Source organism: Natator depressus, chromosome 15 (genome assembly GCF_965152275.1).
Source record: "Natator depressus isolate rNatDep1 chromosome 15, rNatDep2.hap1, whole genome shotgun sequence".
Classification (NCBI taxonomy): Eukaryota; Metazoa; Chordata; order Testudines; family Cheloniidae; genus Natator; species Natator depressus.
The window spans coordinates 24,810,274-24,832,301 of record NC_134248.1 but is presented as its reverse complement, the minus strand read 5'-3'; the positions used below and the strand labels follow the sequence as shown (position 1 = coordinate 24,832,301).

Here is a 22,028-nt window from a genome sequence, read left to right as displayed (position 1 = left end):
AAAATATTTTTAATAAATTTAAATTGATATTCTATCATTTAACAGTGCAATTAAAACTGATTTTTTTTAAATCATTTGACAGCCTTAGTTTTTAGACATTACATCTTTGTCAATTGAAGAAAGATGTGAAAACTAACAGACAAAGATGTGGAGGATACAGTAGGTTGAAAGGAACTTTGGTGAGTTCACTCATCTGAACCATTTTTATGCAAATTGTCCCTTTCCCAAAACTGTATTATCCTCCAACATCCATAGTTTGCACTGATAAGTCTCCCTTTCTTTGAGTTTCATTGTCCAGTTTCAGTAGTCAGTTTTACTTAATTTACCTTGCAGAATTTTGATGCGACTGAATACCAGTGTTATGCCATTGTCTTTACTATATCACAATACACTTGAATAGTTTCACCTCAGAAAGGGTCTTTATTCTGTTTTTAAAATTTCCCCAGCTTTATTTGAATAGGGAGCATCTGCTCAGTTTTATTAAAGATGTTGATTTAAAATCACAAGGGAAGAGGTGATCTTCCATCTTAATGGAGTGATGATGGGTTTTTTTTACAAGGTGTCAAATCACATCCCTAGAACTTTACGGTATCTTTCATTCTTACACATACCCCACACTTTGCTTTTTATAAGTAGCAATGGAGCCGGCAAGCAGCCTTACCTGCTTCCTCCAGAGACTGACTGCATCAGGCCAGTGCTATGGATGGAACGTCTCCAGCAGTCTGTAGCCCTGTTCTTTAGTCTGTTCCTGGAGTTGAGGCTCTTGCATGAAGGTTAAACATTGGCCTATCTACTGAGTTTTTGCACTTTTAACATAATGTTGATTAAAGTGACCGTACATACAGTTTTAATACAAATGGTTAATGAAAATAAGCTTTATTACATCAAGTAATAAATACATACAAAGATGCAAATAACAGTTTTAGTAACTTATCCAGAATTTTGTTTTTTGGCAAACTTACAATGAAATCTTCAGCCTTAGGGTGAAAATTAGTTTTCTGGGACCTTGTTATTGTTTGTTAGGTTGCTCTATCTTCTGTATTTATAACTCATGCACTTTAAATGGACTCCAAAGCACTAACAATCATGCAAATGCTTATGCAAAAAAAAAAAAAAAAAGATTATTTCTAAGCAGGGTCTATGCTGTATGGCAAACCGTGTGAGTATAGCCAACTACTAGGTAAAACATGCTACCAGTGCAGTTATTTAAAAAAAAAAAAATCCTTAGAGTTTATGTCAAAGGTTGAAAGATTGACCATGTGGGGTTAAGTGAATATAGTCAAAGAAATAAAAAGAATGAGACGGTGGCTGGATAAGAAAGGAACTTAAGTATAGTCTGTGGGAGAGAAAGCATTCCTCTGCATGCAGTTTTAGTCTTAACCTTTTAGAAAGAATTTGGGGAGTTTAACATCTAAAAAAATGCAAACCCTCAGTAAACTGAAAAATCTTCTCGTTCTTAACTGTACGTTTTCATAAGGGCAAAAAAAAGGGTAAAACGCTCAAAATAAAAAGATTCATCTGCATGTTTCAAAAGGAATAAGTATTACATTTTTCTTCATAAAGAGCTGGAAAGTCTTGTAACTTAATTAGTAGGCTAGGATCTTGCATTCCGTTCAGTCTCAGCCAAGCATTCCCGAACTAATCCTCTAGCGTGAATGATGCCTGTAAAAGAACGGAAGATTTTTGAAAGCATCAGGTTAGGTGACAGTCGAAATTCAACAAAGTGGTTTAATGTTTCTGTCCTAAACTAGCTAGCAAGGGTGCTGCAACGTACCATAACTATGGCAGCGGTGGCAGCCGCATCCCACCTGCAGTTCAAGCAAGTGAGTTTGGTTCTCCTAACTGGCATCTTTTCACAGATGAACGCCAGACGGGACCGTTGTGTTAAACTTCAGTTAAAAATGTGTCCTAACCAAAACCCTGAAATCAAACACCTGTGAAATTAAGTTCCACATTCAGAGAGAGATCTAAACTTTGTAGCGCAGGCTATTTTAAACTGCAAATCTTAATTTAAAAAAAAAAAGTGGATCTTGCATAATTGTAATTTGAAAATTTGCTAAAAATAATTTAATCAAAAAAACCTGATCTGTCCATCGAGTAACTTTTGCTTTGAGAGGAAAGGAGGACTTGTGGCACCTTAGAGACTAACAAATTTATTTGAGCATAAGCTTTCGTGAGCTACAGCTCACTTCACTCCTTTTCTTTTTGCGGATACAGACTAACACAGCTGCTACTCTGAAACCTGCTTTGAGAGGGTGTCTCTCAATTCAGAGCCATAACTGTCACCCTGCCTTGAAAGTCAAAGTCTAAGCTCCACCAGTGTTAACAACATTGAGAGTGCCAGCGTAGATAGTCCACCATTTTAAGCACTATGTTGTGTAACCTTGCTCAGGTCTAGTTGACATGAACTAGAATTTTCAAAAGCACCTTAAGTCCCAGCCTTAATACTTAAAACACTAGTGGCAGATCTAGACGAGTGCTACCGAAGTTCACAGCAGCCTGTGTTCGGTCCAAGGGAGATTTTGGCATGACTTTCCCCGTGCAGACAGGGCTACACTCTGGCACCAAGGTTTCAGGGCAAGAGAGGATAGATTGGTTTCTGCTCAGAGCCCACCACTATTGCTCCTTAGCTGGGTGGAGGAGTTGCTGTTGAGCAGCAGGAGATGCTTAGCCTCCTCCCACTCAAAGTACATTGCCTCTGAAGGACTGCCAGCCCGGAAGCTTCACGGTCACAGAGCAGCCAGTGATTGCACCCAAAGAAATAACTGTTCATTAAATAATTACACTAGAAAAGTTAGGGATACGAGAATTTTCAAAGGGTTAAATATATATGCACACTAGAAAATTGGTGCCTGTACCTATGGTATGCACAGATACAGACTCAAAGCAGCACATTAGACTTTATGTGGCAAGGTACCCAGTTTATGCAGCAGAGCTACCCTGAATTAGGAAGAAAACAGACTGTTAATTGATTTCAAAGCTTGACAGCCTGTGTGGCTTTTAAGTTCGTGGAGCACAAAGACAGAAGTCTCCTGCAGGAGGAATGCTCCATATACCTTCCCGCTCCTGTGCGGGACACCTGCAAGATTCCCCCAGCCCCACCCCATCATACTACTGTATGCTCCCCGCACACACACTTAATGCCTCCTCGTAGGAACCTCCTCCACTATTGAGTGGGCAAGTTTTTGAGTCAGAAGATGTCAGAAAAACTGGCTGATATCCATGATCCCTATATAAATACATGCTGTAATGTAGGAAAGCACAACTTTAATCTAGCAACTCAACTGTTCAGCAAGCAATTGTTCATGCTGACAGTCTGAACTTTTCCAAGTTTCTTCTACGTCCTTCTCATTGGCCTATAGCCATTCTTGATCTATTTTGACACTGACTCAGCCAGTGCAATAAAGAGACTCCTGCAACATTGATTTTAGTCAGCCCAGATTCCACTTTACCACTCTTATCAGCAGACTTTATTACATCCCTTCCAAGAACAGCTCCTATTCATTTTATTGCACATTGTGGTAGATATATTACTCTCCCCTTAATGGTTGGGCCTTACGTACAGCTGGCTTAATGCCACCTTTGCACCACCCAGCTGCTGGGCTAACCAGAGACCATTTTAGCCTCTGGCACAGGACAGAGCAGCTTGGGGAACTGCCTTGCATTGAGCTGCCCATGGCCCTTATGGGTCACTCCAGCAGCACTTCAGGAATGTCCTTGACATGCCTCCTGCAGGGGATGGTGTGGAGCTGGCTACACCAGCTGTAGGGCATGCAGTGATTTCCACAACGGAGAGGAAAGGAGACTCACTACCCTCTTTTGCTGGCCAAAAGGAACTGTGGACCACGGATGAACTGGGCCCTTAGACTCTAGTAGCTTCAGGCTCCCTTAGATGTACTTACATCTGCTTACTGACGTATGAGGCAGTCTAAGCAGGTGGAACTTACAAACAGAGGAGCCAGGAGGAGTAGAAATACATGTGACAGAGGAAGATGCTGGCTAGTTCAATGTTAGCCTCCTGTTTGCTTTTCCCCCCTACACTCCTCTCTATAGGCCCCTCAATATGCAAGTTACCACAGCACAGAATCTCTTCAAGCAAAGATACATTCAGTTAAGATTAAGTGGGCCAGCTGGAAAAGTGATATATAAGTGATACTTTGGTACATGGTTTGGAGTCTATGGAAGAGAGTTTAGGCGATTCTAAGTAAGTCTTTTGGGAGCCTTCACTGATGTTATGTACACAGTGAGGGGGCTGGAAAAAGGCGCAAGTTACACTAACCTATACTCCCCTCTGTGCACATGAAATCCATTCAGTCATTGGTTGGTCACGTAGAAAGTGAATGGGCTATTGCTAAACTATGTTAAACCAGCAACTCGTAACTAAACACACTAAGTCAAGCCAGCTGTAAGTTTCCCCATCTCTGAAGTAAGGGATGTGGGGAAACGGTTTGGAAATAATGGATCCAAAAAACTATCCACTCTAATGAAAAAAATTACCTCGTTTTAGCCTCTCCATGGCACTTTTACTTCCAGCATATGTAGGTCTAATTTCTTTTCCTAATTCTTCTATGATAGCTAGAAGTTCTGCATATTTGCTTTGTGGTACTTGACTGCTGCTGGTACCCTACAGTTTGAAAGAAATTAATCTGAATTATACATAGCAAAAAATAGCAGATTAAAGAAATCATAAGAATCTATTTCATAATGTGCTCCAGTTGATCATGGTCACTTGCACTAAATGCATCAAGTTTATAGTTTTACAGGATTTTAAACACGATGCTGCTTTAGCCCCTGCTCCTGCAATCAGATACGATGAGGTACCATGCAGTTGCAAGGATCTATCAGGGCAGATCTGACTGCAGGGCTGGGACCTTTTAACATTTCATCCGAACAGTATTGCAAATCATTAACTAACCCAACGCTCAAGTTCATCTCTCTCTCCCTCCATTTGTTCTAATTTTAAGTAGTAGTACAGGCAAAAACTGACCAGACATGTTTTCAGAGTATGTTAAAATAGGTGGGGAGTCAGTAAGAGAGAGAGAGAAGAAAGCTGTCCATATGCCAAGAGAAGGCCTCCTTCTCCCTGTTAAATGGTAGAAGCCACTCCACAAAAGTTGACCAGTTAGATTCTTGTAGCAGCCAACAGGAAGGTTTGGATCATGCATTTTATAACATTGTTTTGCTGGTGTAAATCTTAATTTACAGTTAGAAATATATTTAATATTAAAATATGATTTTGTATTTTAAAAGTCATACTAATAGAGTCCTGTTGTTTGCAGCCTTTACCATCAGATTATAATCTTTGATCATTTTATACCTGTGCCTTTGTCTTCAAACACAACTCACATCAAGGTTCACCGGTGGGCAGGGACTCGTGGTTAGTTAATAAATACCCTGCCTCAGCATGGGAGGATGGATTAGACGACCTCTTGAAGTCCCTTCCAGACTTACATATGATTCTATAACCCCCAGTGAGCACTACAGTTAGTCTAATATGAAACCAGGATGCATGTGATGAATCTGTCTGCCATTTGTATTTCATTTCAAAGCAAGGGAGGGTCACATCAGTCTACATGCCACATGTGATTCATACTATCGCTCAAACCTTGTCACCAATACAATTTTTTAAAAAAATTGGAATTTTACCTGCATCCCTTGTGTATAGCCTAGAGACGGAGGTCCATAATCATTTATAAGTTGTCTGTATTGTGCAGAGGTTGCCATACTTGTGGAGGGAGAGTGAACACTTCCAGCTTTTGAGGAAGAAAAAATAGGAAAGCAAGATTTATTATCTAAGGATGAATTAGTCAATACCCATTGGGGCATAATTCAGTGAGGTGATGTTGTTTTTAAACAAACAGTAACCTGTCAACATTTTTTTCCAGATCACCAACTCAAGAGTCACACTGTTCACTGCAAAACAGTACAGACAGTTAAAGTAATCATCCTGTAGGGAACACTGTACATGTGAAAGTAGTGCAGGCTAAAACATTACAGATATATCTAGCCTTGGAAGGATTAGATTTTTAATCGGTAAATGTCGGTAAATGATCATGTTACCAAACACACACAAACCCATGACAAAAATTCTTCCATTGATGATAATCACAATTTACAGATAGGCAAAGTAAGAAAAACACTGCTTGAGAACTTAAGAGTTTGATTTAAGGATATTTACTTGGTATATTTTGACATGTGATGTTGGCAATTTGTGTTTTAATGGTTATAAAGTTTAAATTTTCTGAATCTTAGCATCTACTGTCTGACCCACACCCCATCATTTTGCACAACTGTGAATATTTAAATCACTAATAGAAAAAAATGCTCAAAAATAAACACTGAAAAAGTAAAAATTTAGTTCTGCCAAGCCTAGTTATATCATTTGTACTGTTAAAAATGCAACACTATATAAAATTAAATGTTCTGTATAGACTTACTGTAAATATGGCTATAATTTTACAACTCAAATTGTCATCACATTTGCAATGCAAATCACCCTAAAAGCTATTTTGAGCTAACCCCACAACTATTTATTGTGTGACATCAGCAGTGAATATTGTTCATCACATTCATCTCTTGTGTGATGTCAAACATTTTTCACCAGTAGGATTGGGCTATGCAAATAAACCAAGGAAAGATATCACTAATATAACACCACTTTTTTTGTTACTAAGTCTGATATTTCACAAGATCGTCAGACTTCTGTGTGAAGTTAAACTGCACTGACAGAACATTCTTATTATGAACATATATTTACTTTTGTCATTATCAAACTTTATGGTCCCTTTAGGTAAATACTGACAGACACTACTTCTAGGGTCAATAAATCTTGCATGGATCGTAAAGTAATAGAAGTAATTATCTACTTAATGTTCCATCTTGATTATTTTAAAAATAATAGGTTCCTCAAAAGATAGCTGCTATACTTGGCACTTTCTGAACGATTGCATCTTTTCCTGAAGGAGTTCAAGGTGAGTTACTCACACTGCACAGGAACATTCCTCCTACTCTCCCCCCAAATAAACCCAAAACCTTGTGTGTCCTTTATTATTCCATAAGTTAAGGTGGCTTTTTAAATTAACCAAGAGTTACAGGACCTAATTTAATGGGTTTTGCCAGTGTTATCAGCCAAAGATCTGCCCCAGTAGAAGAGAATCTGAACAGATTCCTTAATCAGTTTCTAAAATTCAAAATTTTGGGGGGAAATGCACATGATAGACAGATCCAGTGTTGTGTACTGCTGATTTAAGGGCTCAACCTCTGTCCATGTGAGTCTGCTAATGGCACCTATTGATCTCATCTCGTCTGCCCACTGAAACAGCCTCCTCAGTCATCTTCTATCATCCTTTTCAGGAAAATGCACCATGAAAAATAAAAAGGCATATAAGGGTCCCGATCCTGCTGCTTGTTTTCATAACCTTATTGGGAGTTCTGCCCAAGTAGGGATTGCAGAATCTGACCTAAGGGGGATTTATATCATCATGGCTAGCTGTTCTTTCTCTCCTCTTCCCCTTCAAACGTTCCTGCTCCTACTGTAGCTTCCCTCTGTCCAGGCTTTCTCTGCAGCCACCCAGACACACCAACTCCCTTCTCTACAAACCTCTTCCCTGAAAATTCCAAGGCTTTTCCCACTCCCTTCCCATGTCCGTGGCCCTATATGGAATTTAAATGAAATACAAATGAAAAGGATTTGACATGAGAGTCATTTTGTTCCGTTTAGCGTTCTACTCCTGACTCTTATTTATTTTTGCAAGGACACCATCAGAGGAAGCAGAGATCACACTGTAAGAAGTGCTACTGAGTGCATGATGGAACCATGAGTCTAATCTTCCTCATTTTGAAAGTATCATTGTGCTTCTGTAGCAATCACAGGGAACCATGATGGCCTGGTCTTCACTACAAAAAGAAAGGGTGTTCTTAACTTGAGTTAGCTAATGCGAGATAAAATCCTAGTGAAGACAAGGCGGTCTGTAGCTTTTTCATGAGTCAGTTGCTTGAGCTGAAGACTCATCTCCCCTTTAACTTTTAGCTCAATCTGCTAATTTGTTTGAAAAATTACAGACTGCCTTGTCTTGAAAGGGTTGCTAACATGAGGTATGAACACACCTTTTTCCTAGCAACGGTACACCTTAACGTTCTCCATTCTTACACTCTGTAACGTGGGTTGTCGTCTCAGGACACACTTACACCTACAATATTTTTATATCCACATTTTACCCGACCTTTCCAAAATCTATAAGAATGATGTCGAACCGACATCCATGATGCTACTTTGTGGGAAGTAGCACCTTTCCTCCAAGGGTCTCATAACGCTTTACCACCATTAGTTAGCCCAGCACGCTGTAAGGAAGGGGAGTTTGGTTATGCCCATTTTACAGAAAACAAAACTGGGCATAGGTGGGTTAAGTGTCTTTTCCTCCAGTCATAAAGCATGGGCCCAATCCTGTGAATGCTTGCTACTAAGTGATTCTGAAAAGTCTAATTGAAGTCTGTGGAATGGTTTGCAGTAATAAGCCCACCACCTGGACGGAAAGGCATTTACAGGGTCAATCAGTTTACAACAGGGATCGGCAACCTTTCAGAAGTGGTGTGCCGAATCTTCATTTATTCATTCTAATTTAAGGTTTCGCATGCCAGTGATACATTCTCACGTTTTTAGAAGGTCTCTTTCTATAAGTCTGTAATATATAACTAAACTATTGTTGTATGTAAAGTAAATAAGGTTTTTTAAATTTTAAGAAGCTTCATTTAAAATTAAATTAAAATGCAGAGCCCCCCCCCGGACCGGTGGCCAGGACCGGGGCAGCGTGAGTGACACTGAAAATCAGCTCCCCTGCCGCCTTTGGCCCGCGAGCCATAAGTTGCCTATCCCTGGTTTACAAGGACAAGACATTCAGGAGTCCAGTCTCCAGTCACCTGTCCTAGCAACTAGCCAACACACCTTTCCTATTGGCTATGAAGTAGAAAAAAAAGAAGAAGAAGTAGAAAACAACTAACATTATTTGTTTCCACTGGCTGCTTTTAACAACAATACAGAACAGACATCTCATTGATCTCCTGCTTAGACCATGTTAATTGGAACTATGTCAGGTTCCCAGCCTGGATAGAAGTCAAGATTACAACACAAGGAGCGTACAGATAAGAACAAAAACCATCAGGTGCCTGATGCATTGAGACAAAGCAGTGACACCACAGCAAGGTGCTGCATGAGAAAGTTTCACAGATCTGGACACTGACAACAATATGGCATTGCAGTACAGAGTAGCTGCACATTTTGACAGTGGCTGAAGGAGCATTAAAGGAAAAAGTGTACAACCAATAAGGAGAATTTGCTAAAAATCTGATCCTGTCAGAGAGCTATGGGAAAGGGATTGGCACTGGGATTTTAGTGACACCAAGTGCATCACCTCTCATTAATAATCAGATCAATGTAATTTTGGCACTGGAGCAGCCAGGGACACTGTATTGTCTACTTTACCCACAGCATATGCAAAGCTGTGATGCAGACACTAGAGGCCATTACAGCGTAAAGAATGTCCTGCCGAATGACAAGTAGTGGTAACCATGGTGAGTTTACCTGTTTCTTTGCAGTCTGCATCAAAAATGTAATAAGACATAATGCCATGCGCCAACCACTTTATCAGTAGCAGCAGGCACAGAGAACAAAGAAAGGGATTTAGCTTGGCTGGGATACCAGTTCTTCATGTGCTGCAAGCGTCCATGTCAGATGCCTGCCAGTCATTCCCCGAGGGAGGGGGGGAGGGAGTGGGACTCGACAGAATAAAAAGAAAACCAAATTTTTGTATTTATTTAAAACGCGGTTGTGATCCTAACGAGCTTGAGTGCAAGGTATGTCCTGAGAATTAATGTCTGGTGAGGGGTAATGGACCTTGGCCTTTTCGCACCCTCTCAACTCTCCCATTAATCCCCTGGAAGGGTCCTGGGTCTTAGATGTTTTTACTTAGTTAATCCAAAATACATTTGTGTATCTAAGCACTTAATAGATTTCAAATTACATTTGCTGGCTCCTGTCATTATAATGAGCAGCAAAACCAGGCCAGCGAGCCCTATATGGCATCCTAAGTCATAGGAGACCAGGTCAAGATGTCAAAATGACTGTACTCCATAGAAGAGGGTGAAAGATCGATCATGGCATTCAGATGTCATATTTCTCGGGCATCCTGTCTGCGCCCTGGGCTGATCCAAAGTGCTGATGAGATCTGCAGAGCACTATATGGCTTCTGTTCAGGCTACCTGAGCAGCTTCCTCCCTCTGCCAGCACCAGGGATGAGGCTAGCTGGAGTCAGACTCTAGACCTGAACATCAGTGAGAACATACTGCTCCAGGTCCCAGTAGACGTGGAGGGGAGAGTAGGAGGGGCAGGGACAACTCAAATTCACTCCCCAGGTTGATGCAACTGAGGTCAAGGCTGCTGACCTTCACCGCAGGGTGTAAGGTCTGATGGTGGCAATTTTGGGATACCCATGTTGCTTAACCCTAGGCTGGTAGCCAATCCATGCTGGTATTGATAAAGGAGGGGTGCAAGTATTGTTCTATCCAGGGGCCCGGGGGACTAGATGATAGGCATGCTGATTTATCTATCTTTAGATGTAAACAGTGCTGACAACGCTCACGGATTTATCACGAGCCTTGCACTATTTGATGTTCTTCTTAATACTCCAGATGCTGGAGGAAAGTGATCATATGAGAATCTCATATTTTTTTAAAAAGAGAAGTTTTTAGCAATTTTTAGAGAAGTTTAAAAAGAGACGTTTTTAAGTTTCAGTTTCTCTTGATTGCAGGAAAAAAAAGCTTGAAAAAGTCATCTGAGTGCCCCCAAAGGTTCAAAAACCACATGTCAAACAAGAACGCCAAATGTATATTTTCTCAATCTCATGATTTTAAGGGACAATCTCATAATTTTGGGACCTGACTCATTACTTTTGAATGCTGGCAGTTAGCAATACCGAGAATAGAGACTAATGCTGGAGTACAACTGTCACCAGAGCCTCTGGAGGAATGACAGATGCTAGTTGCACTCCTCAGACTCAAACATCCCCTCCCCTCAAGATTCAGTTGCACTCTTGGAACGACTGTTATCACATTTACTCCCAATCCTCCCCATTCCAGCCCCACAACTTACCTCCAGCTGCTCTCTCTCAGCCTGATTCAACACGCAGTGAAATTCAAGTAAATGGAAAGGTCCCATAGACTTCAGCAGGCCTGGAATCAAGCCCTATATGCCCAACCCAGCTCCCACAGAAGGCAACAGGAACCTTTCCACTGACTTCAGTAGAAGCTGGATGGAGCTATATGCCTTCCACGCAGCTGCCCTGCCTTTAACTCCTCTTCCTTCCTGCAGAGCTGCTCCTCCAAGTCTCTCTGGTTTCACTCATGTGGTTGATGAGAATTTGCATTTTTAAATCTACTGCGGTTGCCAGCAAGTGAAGTGGATGGGAAGTCAGGTTGTGCTTGGAGAGCTCACAAAACCCTGTGCATCCTGCAAAGCAAACTGTGTTTCTGTAGCCAGGTCAAGGCACTCTCATCTGATCTGCTTACAACACACACAGACAGTTACAGCCACATGGTGGCAGCTTTTGTCACCACACAACCATGTGGCATGTTTATCGCATCCAAACCTACTGTGCTGCTTAACTGCGCCCTTGTCTACACTCAGTATTTGTACTGCTTTAATTACACAGATGTAGTTAAAGTGGTACACGTTCCCACCTCCACTTGCATACAGTTACAGATGCTTCTAGCAGAATAGTTATTCCTGTATGGGAAGGGGAAAAAACTATACAAATATAAGGAATTTATTCCACACTAGGGGTCCTACAAGTATAACTATTTAGTTAGGGGGTTGATTTTATTATTTTAACTAAAGTATTTATACTGGTACAAAATCTGTGAATATTTTGGTGCTTGTTGGAGAAAATCCATGCAATTATCCCACAGTGCCTCTGCAGGAGGTCCGAATTTTTCACAAAGTGCTTTTATCCCAAGTGTTTGACAAGCACTTGAGCAAAAACGGGGAGTTAAAAAACACATCTTAAAGAGTCTGAATAAAAACCTGCTCCCCTCTCAATTGCTCAGCAGTCATCTTATTGTGATGTAAATCCCCCACACGCTTGTCTAGTCATCCATAGAATCCTCTGGCAATAAATAAATAAAGGCAAAACCTGATATTTCTTAGAGCAGAAAATAAAAGCTTTTTCTTAAAAACAAAACCCCACACACAACTCTCAGCCCTAAGAAAAAGCCAGTTCATCTTAAGTTGCATTTTGAATACAAGTGGATTAATTGTGAGTTTAACACATATGCCCAACTAAGATTGTGTCATGAACATATAGGCCTGATTCTACTCTCAAACCAACCAATGTAAATAAGAAATAATCCTATTGAACTTATTGGTGTCGCAGCCATGTAAACCTGGTTTAAGTGACAGCAGAATTAAGCTCACTGGGTAAATTCCTCCACTGCCTTGTACTCTGGGCAAACTGCTGCCTTTTTGATTGGGTGGAATTCTACAGCTCCTGGGCACAGGTGGAAGTGACTACCCACAAGGAGAGAAATCAATGGGGCCAGGATTTCACCCCGGATGCTGGGCCCAATTTGTGGAATCTGGCCATTTTACAATCGCATCAGTCTGAATTGTGGTTTTAGTGTTCAAACTTAGAAGGAAAGAACGTGAATTCTTAGCACTCAAAACATTTTGGCTTCATTTATACAAAATTTCACTGCAATCTCCTGGAGGACAGGTGGAGAAGGGCAAACATGGTACCTATCTTTAAAAAGGGGAACCAAGAGACCCAGGGAATTACAGACCAGTCAACCTAACTTTGATACCGGGAAAGATACTGGAACATTATTAAACAATCAAATGGTAAGCACCTAGAGGATAATAGGTTTATAAGTAACAGCCAACACGGATTTGTCAAGAATGAATAACGCCACACCAGCCTAACTTCCTTCTCTGACAGGGTTACTAGCTTAGTGGATGGGGGGGAAGGTGTAGATGTGATGTATCTTGGTTTTAGTAAGGCTTTGGACAGTCCCACATAATGTTCTCAGAAGCAAACTAGGGAAATGTGGTCTAGATAAAATTATTATAAGGTGGGTGCAAAACTGATTACTCTGAGTATGGTCTAGCAATCATCAGTGGTTCACTGTCAAACTGGGAGGGCGTATCTAGTAGGGTCCAGTTCTGGATCTGGCATTATTCAATATTTTCATTAATGACTTGGCTAATGAAATGGAGAGTATGCTTATAAAATGTGTGGATAACACCAGGCTGGGAGGGGTTACGAGCACTTAGGAAAAGAGGATTAAAACTCAAAACCATCTGGACAAACTGGAGAATTGGTCTGAAATCAACAAGATTAAATTTAATGAAGACAAGTGCAAAGTATGTTTCGTCTTCAGAAAAGAAGACTGAGAGGGGACCTGCTAATAGTCTTCAAATATGTTAAGGGCTAGTATAAAAAGAGGATGGTGATCTATTGTTCTCCATGTCCACTGAAGGTAGGACAAGAAGTAATGGGCTTAATCTGCATCAAGGGAGATTTAGGTTAGTTATTAGGAAAAACTTTCTAACTATAAAGATAGTTAATCTTTGAAATACCTTCCAAGGGAGGTTGTGGTATCCCCATCACTGGAAGTTTCTAAGAACAGGTTGGACAAACACCTGTCAGGGATGGTCTGGGTTTACGTGGTCCTGCCTCAGTGTGGGGAGTTGGACTAGAAATTGATTCAAGGTCCCTTCCAGTCCTAAATGATTAGAATAATAGAAATGGAGATGCCACATGGGCATCAGTGTCTATGCAGGCCGATCCTATTTCAGCACCAGGGCAAAGCAGGACAGGCACTGCCAACCTCACAGTGAAACACTCTGTGTCCCATTACCAATTCCCCTAAACACTCCAGTCCCACTGCATATTTAAACAAACAAACAAACAATAAAAAAGCCATTTTAGTAGGAAATATTGGGACTGATCCCCTTTACAAAGTCCCCTTCACAGTGCTCTAGCTGTGTAAATGCAACGTGCATTATATCTATTTATTTACTTTGTATTTACACCCACTTTAAATCCCTTTTACACTGCCAGAGCCTGGAAAGGGACTTTGGTGTCAATGGAAGGCAAATGAGAATCAGGCCATTTCCTTAAAAACAAAAACAAACAAAAAAAAAAATGCTCGGGTTGTTCTTCTGCGACAGCCAAAGAACCTCTTTTAAGCTTTAACATTTTAGACACAGACAAAGGTAATTCATATTTATACACAGACAAACGTAATTCATATTTGGTAATTCCACACCCCTTTTGGCTCAAACCAGCAAAAAAACACCCGTCAGTGTCCCCCTGCCATTATCCATTTCTATTTGGGGGGAGGGGGAGAATTGGGGGGAGGGAGGCACTCACTTGATAAGAGACCAGGTGAGTTACATCTGGAAAAAGTAAACTACTCAGCATGTTTAGCTCAGCTCTTTTCAGACTATTTTTAACGACTTGGACTTCCAGTGAATCGTGAGCAAGCGCTGTATTCATTTTAGCAAATTGAATTACAGTCATAAAAACAATGCCACTGCGAATCTTTGAAAAAGTGAATCCAAGACAAGAGAGAGTTTAAAAAATATATATATACACATATATATATATAAAAAATCTGGAAAACGAATGTTAAATATAATGCCCACAAATTACTCCTTGTGTCTAGCATAGTTTAATATGTAAAAGCTTCCACAAACTGATATCTTAACAGAGTACTTCATTTTCTGCACTCCTGTGGCACAATCAACTCCCCCCTCCATAAAACCTGAATAAGGACAACAGGATCACGTTGAATATAATTACATAAAGAACATTAAGGAAGCAGTTTGTTCATGGAGCTGAGTCAGAACCTTAATGTTAATAATGTAACATATTATTGGACATAAGAGAGTAGCTAGCTGGTGCATATGTTCCACTGCCCTCTACTGGCTGGAATCAGAACTCTCAGTCGTGTTGTGCCCCTACTATACTGATACCAGATAATGGAGATTCTCTTTTGGCTCAAGTGGTGGGAGGTACCTGTGCTTCTGGAACAGGAGAATCTCAGTCACTGTAAAGTTTTGAGTGGTTACACTGCAAGCACAGTGAGAACTATGGAAGTCCTAGGTTACAGTATTTTTTCTGTTTAAAGGGTTGCTGTTGAACAATGTGGATCCGGGATGCAGCCTGCTATCTTATCATCATTATAATCTGCTGGAACTTGATCCTACCCATGGAAGTTTTAAAACTTCACTCTGATCTTCGCATTTTGTTGGGGAGGAGGACAGTTTAAGCTGTCATTGCTGCGGGTTCAGAGCAAAACAAAAAAAAAGACGGATACAGTATGCGCCTTGCAAATACCATTCCCAGAGCTGTGCAGATTCCAGGTGAAATTATTAAAGATGCTGGTGCACAAACAAAATACAGCCATAATAGCTCTAACCCTGTTTAAACTAAACAAAACAAAAAAAGCGAGTGAGATAATAAAGAGGACCTTAAAAAACAGAAGGTTTTGTGTTTGAGATTAAGAACATATCTGTGAGGGGCTGGTTTATAAACACAGGACCAGCACTGAACGTTATACCACAAGAGCCCAGGCTCCAGAGTGGAAAGTCCCATGGAAAGACTACAGATACCTGGAAAAACACTGCAAGTTTAATCACATGGGGCCTAAATCCCCACTGCCCTGAGCTTTGCATCATCACTCAGGTCTGGGCAAAGCAAGTTCAGAGCCAGTGTAAAATTCCGCTTTGGAAGCAAATTACTCTCTCTTTGAATGAGTGTAAATGACAAAGCTGCAAGGCAGTGGAGAATCAGGCCCCTGGAGTGCCCCCAGTATCATATAGCTGGGAAGGGGGTTTACATTACCTGTGGAGTAGACAGACTTTCCTTACACAGCCATCCCAAGATCTGCAGGGAATCCCCACAGTCATCCCAAGATCTCCCATTAACCCTTTGCAGCCCTCCCTGCTCCTATGGCAGCTCTCCTCTCTCTCAAGGCTTGCCTTCAGTGCACAAGTAACTTGGCTTATAACCTGAGCATTGTCCCTAATTTGAGACCCATCCACACACAAAAACCCCAGGGTGGTGGACCTTTTAACTGGAGTGGGCTGGCCTGCCTGGTGGTATAGTCTGCAGCTCAGGTTAGCAGAACTCATCAGCTGCTAATACAACCACCCCAGGTAGCTCACGTGCTATTTTGTAGAGTGGCCACTCTCACTTGAGCTAGACTTAGTTGAGAGGAATTAACCAGAGCGTAGATAACACAAGTTAACTGTGCAGTGAAGACACAGACTTCAGAAACATGGCACCACAGCCCCTCTAGTCCCACTTGCACCAAAAACCCTGCAGCACAGAGCTTCGGCATTATTATATAGGTACGCCCAGCTGGCCGCATCCCTTCAAAGCCCTGAGCCCCAAGCACTCCAAGTTCCCGCAGAGCAGCTTCTGCAGAGCTGATCTCAGGCCAAAGGGACAGATGTCCTGCTTTCAGCCCCTTCACAGGATACAAAGGAAAGGGATGCTCTAGCCCCAGGTTTGGAAGCAAACCCAGGATTTCCACTTCTAGCTGAGCTGGTGGCATTTAATTTAAACACAATAGAGAAGGAACCTCCTGAAACTCAGAATTAGGGTCCAGCAAGGAGGGAAGCCATTTGTAATCACATCACTGTGAATGCAATGTGTGCCCCTGCAAGGACTGCTTTGTCTAACTCCCTTGGCCTCAGGCCATCATGCTGGCATTGCCACTAGCTAGAGGAAGGGCTGGTGCATGAGGGATAATGGCAGGAGATGGAGAGAAAGAGAGAGTCCATTTTGGATACTGATTAAAATATTTTTCATTGCAAAGAGTCTGTGGGTGTTAAGGACAACATGAATCAAACAAGCACAAGTTCGGGGATCACTGAAGCCTCACAGGGGACTGCTGAAAAGCCATTAAAAAAGGAGGACAAACTGAATGAAAGAAACGTACAGCCTGAATCATGGCATATAGACAGAACAATGATAGCGACAAAAATCACAGAAAGAACTTTCCAAGTTACTTAAACCAATAGTCTCAGTAACATGTTTGCCATGGTCTTAGCCGTTGCTTTCATCTGAAGTGCAGTTAGCCTTGTGTTTTCCTCTCGCTCCATGACGTAAGCCAAAAATCAAAACAAAAAGCTCAGTGTCCCTGCTCTTCTATGGAGGCATTTTAGAGAATGAGACACTGGCTGCAGTGAGACACAAAAAGGAACAGTTCCATCGCTTGGTTCTTTCTGGTGACATTGCTTTAGTATGTCACAAGAATCTGAAGTCAGGAACGTGCCTTTTTCCTGGCTTTTTTTTAAAAAGTAGCACACTGATCTCAGGCCATGATCCTGCAAATACTTACATGCTTCATTGTACACACCTGAGTACCCATTTAAGTCAGCTACTCACATGCTTCAAGCTATTCTCATGTGTAGGTGTTTGCAGGATCAAGGCTGCAGTTCATTTCTTCTCTATCAGCTGGTGACAATTCCTTACAGCAAAATGAGATCTGCTATAATTGCCGCTCATTGTAGCTTCTTTGGGGTACATGTAATTAATCCCTTTAGCTCATCAATACCCCAGGAACAGAATGACAGACAGTGCTGCAAAACCACTGAAGTATATTTCCATTCCCTTCTAAAACATCAAAACTTCTCTCTCTGCCTTTTTTTTTTTTTTAAAGTCACAATCCTTCCTGTTGATATTTTGATGTCAGACCTGTAGACACTATATGTGTGAGCGAGCTGTTAAAACCAGAACGGTTACAGACAACTTTTCCATTTTTTGTTTTAATATCCGTCTTGTGCAGATATACGGGATCGCCTGAAAATATCCCACAGTGAATTGCAGCTGCTTTCTTCCAAATTTTCCGAATTACACACGCACCCTCTTTCGCGCGCACCCCCATACACGCAGCAAAGTTCACCGCAGAATTTTTTTATTTTTTTTTTTTAATGACGGTTACCTTTGAAAATAAAAAAGTTCACTCCACCCAATAACTTTGCAGGGGAGTGGAAAAGATGGGGAATAAAAACAAGCACTGACAGAAAAAATAAAATGAAATAAAAAGGAGGCCCTCTTTCACAAAAATTAAGCTCTCCAAAGCTCCTAACTGGGTCTCACGCTGGTAGGGGCAGACTTATCCAGCCCAGGCTAATCTCCAGACTCCAGCACTTTGAGTGACTCTCCCCTGAGGGCAAACCCCGGTGGAGAGGGGGCCGTTTCGGGGCGGAGGGGGCTGTTTCAAAGCGGCTCCGGGGCGCAGCCCTGCAGAAAGGGGGGGCACTCGGGGCGCGAGCCCCCCCCCCGGAGCCCCGGAGAGCAGGGGGGAAGCGGGGCTCCCGCACCACGCGCGGCCAGGCACTTGCAGCGTCCCGCCAGCAGCGGTCGCGGCTGAGCCGCGCACAGAATATTCCTGATCCAGATCAATCAGCAGCCCTGGGGAGGCGATCATGGAGGAAAGCGAACGGCCGGATCCAAAGAGCCACCGACCGAGCGGCGCCGCGCGGAGGCGGCCGGCACCGGGGCGCCAGGCGGGGCGCCGCGGGGCCCGGGGAGGGGCGGCGGGGGTCGGGGCGGGGGGGGAGCCGAAGTTTGCTCCTTGGGCAGCGCCGCGCCGCGGGTGATTAGGAATAATGGCGGATATGAATCAGCTCCGGGGAATCTGACCCTACGTCTAGAACTGGACAAAAACTACAGTCCGGGGCTTTCCCCAGGTATCCGCGCTGCACCGCGGCGCTCTGCTGGTGCCTCCGAAAAGGGGCTGGGAAACTTGCCCTCCAGTTGCCGTCGGAGACTTACCCTGGTTGATGGAAGTCCCGGGGAGGTGGGCGTTCAGGTTGGGCTTGTACGACATTCCTAGAGACATGGCAAAGGCAAGAAAGAAAAATGCCCTGACACTCCGTGGAGCGTCTCTGTGTCTCCCAGACACTTTGGGTTGTTTACAGCGGTAGCAGCACCGGCAAATATGGCCGTCACTTATATTGACACCCACAATGCAATATATCATCCATACATCATTAGGAGACATGCATCCAAAAACTTTAGGGGAGAAAAGGCATTCACACGTCTCTCCCAGCCACGGTCCTCCTCGCCCAGAGCACTTTAGATTTTTATTTCCTGGGGGTTTGGGGGGGTCATTTTGATTTTTAAAGAGCAAACAATAGAGCTCTGGGGGTTGTTTTTGTTTTAAATAACATGGGGTTTAAAATTAACTTCAGAAACTTTTGGCAGAACTTTTGGGTTGAAAGCTTATCCTGTAACTTGTTCAAAGGGGGGAGCTGGGGGTGTGGGGAAGTGTTGAACGGGCATTCTTTAAAGGATAAAAAGAGCTGGATTTGTTTTAGGGTGGCTGGGATGGGTTTTTGCGGGAGATTAGGCAATAATCTGTATTTTTAAAAATTTAATATAATAATCTTTCCAATTAATTTGAGTGGTGGGCAATATCTGCTAATAAGTTAGAAAACATTCTTTTCAATTTTCTTTGCAAATTCTCCTAATAAAGTGAAACAGGTGTTCTTTTCAGTTATTTTATATACTAAATACCGTTTCTGTCTGACCATCAGTTCGGTCTGATCAGAGGTTGAAGGTTAATATAGACTGCAGCAACTGAGGGTTTTAATAAAGACAAAACTAGATGATAATAATAATAATTAACTGGTTTTCTGTTTGCAAAGACGTGGTCATGAAAAATAAATTTCTACGCAGATTCAGAATGCTAAATTTTAAAAAATTTTAAAAAGTCTTAGAAACACCAATCTGTGACCCCAAAACTCATTCAGACGATGGGATCGATTTAATTGCAACAGAGTTATCCTCAGATTTATCCACAGTAAACCTGTGGGATATTCAGTTCAAATGATTCCAGATTTACCTGAGTGTAATTGATCAGAATCTGGCTGACTGCCCTTTCTAGTGGGTTCTGCAACTGTAATTAAGCACCATGCTGGAACTTTCACATTACATGGCATTTCCATTGTAAGAGTGTCACTCTGAGAAGGCTGTAACACTCTTATAATTTCTATTAATATTTTACAACCAGATGGGGCCCAATCCCGTTCCTTTTTAATGGCAGCCTCCCCTTGACTTACATGGCACAGAATTGGGCCTATATCATCTTCCATTTCATTAGTGCTTTACAAAGGCAGGTAGGTGTGATCTCCATTTTATAGGTGGAGAAACTGAGTCACAGAGGTTAAGCGATTTGTGTAAGGTCACACAACAGGAACTGCAACTCAAGTCTCTGAGCTCCACTCCCCTGTTCTACCCACTAAACACTACATAAGGGCACTGTCTAATAGGAATAATCATGGCTGATGCCTGATCTACTGTAAAATAAATGATCTGGATGTTCTGAAGTTTCACTTTCAACTCCAAATGCATCTCAAGTTAGGGCAGTGGTGAGGACTATTGCTTAAACAACTGATGTGTGCTGTACTCTGTTAGCACAGGGCCTGAAAGCCTAAGGCACAGAATTATATGCTTTTTACCCCATATTTTCAAAGTGGCGCGTAAAGCTTGGCTGCACAATTCTCATCAAAGTCAACAGGAGTCATACAGCTAAACCCCCTCATCCAGCACTTTGCAAATTGATGCCTGACTGTCCCTGAAACTTTGCTGCAGGATTTGGAAATAATTGTGTTTGCAATGATCCCTCAAATGCTTGTAAAACTTTGCAGAAACACACAATTCTTGGCCTTGCTCTTTGTGGGCCTGATTCTCCATTGTCTTGACCCTGCTGCAGTCCTTTACACGTCTATGAAGTAGGTGTAGAATGGTGCCTTTCCCAGTTAGTAGTATTTTACAGCCACTCTGCATTAGTGTAAACAACTGCAGGGCCTTGGAGAATTAGAGTCTGGGTGGTTTACCTGGTTCTTGCACTGACAGCTTAAAAATATACAATGCTCCTATAATAAATGACTTCAAAATAGCAAAGACCCTATGAAAACATCTCTCTTTAGAATACAGTAGTACCAGGTGTAGAGGGACCCTTCTACTTTTTTGAGCACTCTCTTTTATTCTTTCTCCGCTGATAGGAAGCTGTCAAGAATTTAGAGCTGGATTCTCCATCACTGACACCCGTGCAAAGTGGGTGTCTATTGATACCCTGTCAGAACAATAGGATTTTACATCAACTCTGCAACTCTCTTGGCTCAGCTGTAAATGACAACACAAGGTGCAAGACCACAGAAAATCAGACCCTTAAGTTTTGGCACCTGCAATTCATGTCAACTTTACTTGGCTTGGCTGGCTACCTTTTGTTCTGACTTTTCACTCTGGGCAGCCCCCAGTGAAGTTGGCTTGGGTACAAAGTGACCAAAAGTTGTTCCCATCTGTCTAATGGTCTGTGGTCCATGTAAAATTAGTGGTCTCCGTTTAACCATTTGTGGCTGCAACAAAAAAACACCATCCCAACAATCTACCTTGTTGGCAATTGTAGCAAGGATGCCAGAGCCGAATTCCCTCAGAGATACTGCCTTCAGGTGATGGTCAGATCATGTTGCTGGGGTCCACATTCTGCAAACAGAGGACATCACTTCCATTGTTCTCCATCCAGCACCTGTCAGGTGCAATAACCTCTATTCATGGGACACCCGGCAGAGATAGAAGCTGGGAACCTTCTGCACCAAAATCACATGTCTCCACCACCTGAGCTGACTGTTAACTGGTAGCAGTAGTGGGCTTTTAATCCCTATGTAGGCCAGCCACTAGAAGGGGACGTCCTACAGAACCAGTGTGTTACATGAGTTTGATGTTCTCTCCCAACACTCACACTCTGAAGGCAGGAGTAACTTAAAATAAGAATGTGTTCTTAATTTTTTTTAATCAAAGGAGAAAAGGCCATAAGTGGGGCTAGTCTCCATTAAATCATCTCCTCCTCTCTCTACACCTTGCTTCTGGCACCCTTACATGCAGTTACATTTCCAAATACTACTGCACTATCTGAAAGACATAAGCTGTGTGACCCCTCACCTGGTTCTTCTCCTTCTG

General features: G+C 42.2%; 1 protein-coding gene across 1 annotated transcript; it reads right to left on the bottom strand.

Moving 5' to 3' along the window:
* Positions 1-1,102: 1,102 nt before the first annotated feature.
* CDK2AP1 (cyclin dependent kinase 2 associated protein 1) lies at positions 1,103-19,068 on the bottom strand. The gene is made up of 4 exons (XM_074972805.1): positions 18,840-19,068; positions 5,647-5,753; positions 4,498-4,624; positions 1,103-1,662 (listed from the first exon to the last, which is right to left on the bottom strand). The coding sequence occupies exons 1-4, from the start codon at positions 19,066-19,068 to the stop codon at positions 1,595-1,597; spliced, it is 531 nt and encodes a 176-aa protein (XP_074828906.1). The 3' UTR covers positions 1,103-1,594.
* Between the last annotated feature and the right edge of the window lie 2,960 nt (positions 19,069-22,028).

What these genes read in the sequence shown, in the direction of transcription:
- CDK2AP1 (XM_074972805.1), bottom strand. Translation starts at nt 19,068, where the DNA reads ATGTCTCCTAATGATGTATGGATGATATATTGCATTGTGGGTGTCAAT. An exon ending in CGGGACTTCCATCAACCAGG is followed by an intron (nt 5,754 to 18,839) that starts GTAAGTCTCCGA and finishes CTTCCTCAAAAG; the next exon opens with CTGGAAGTGTTCACTCTCCC. An exon ending in GCTATACACAAGGGATGCAG is followed by an intron (nt 4,625 to 5,646) that starts GTAAAATTCCAA and finishes TTCAAACTGTAG; the next exon opens with GGTACCAGCAGCAGTCAAGT.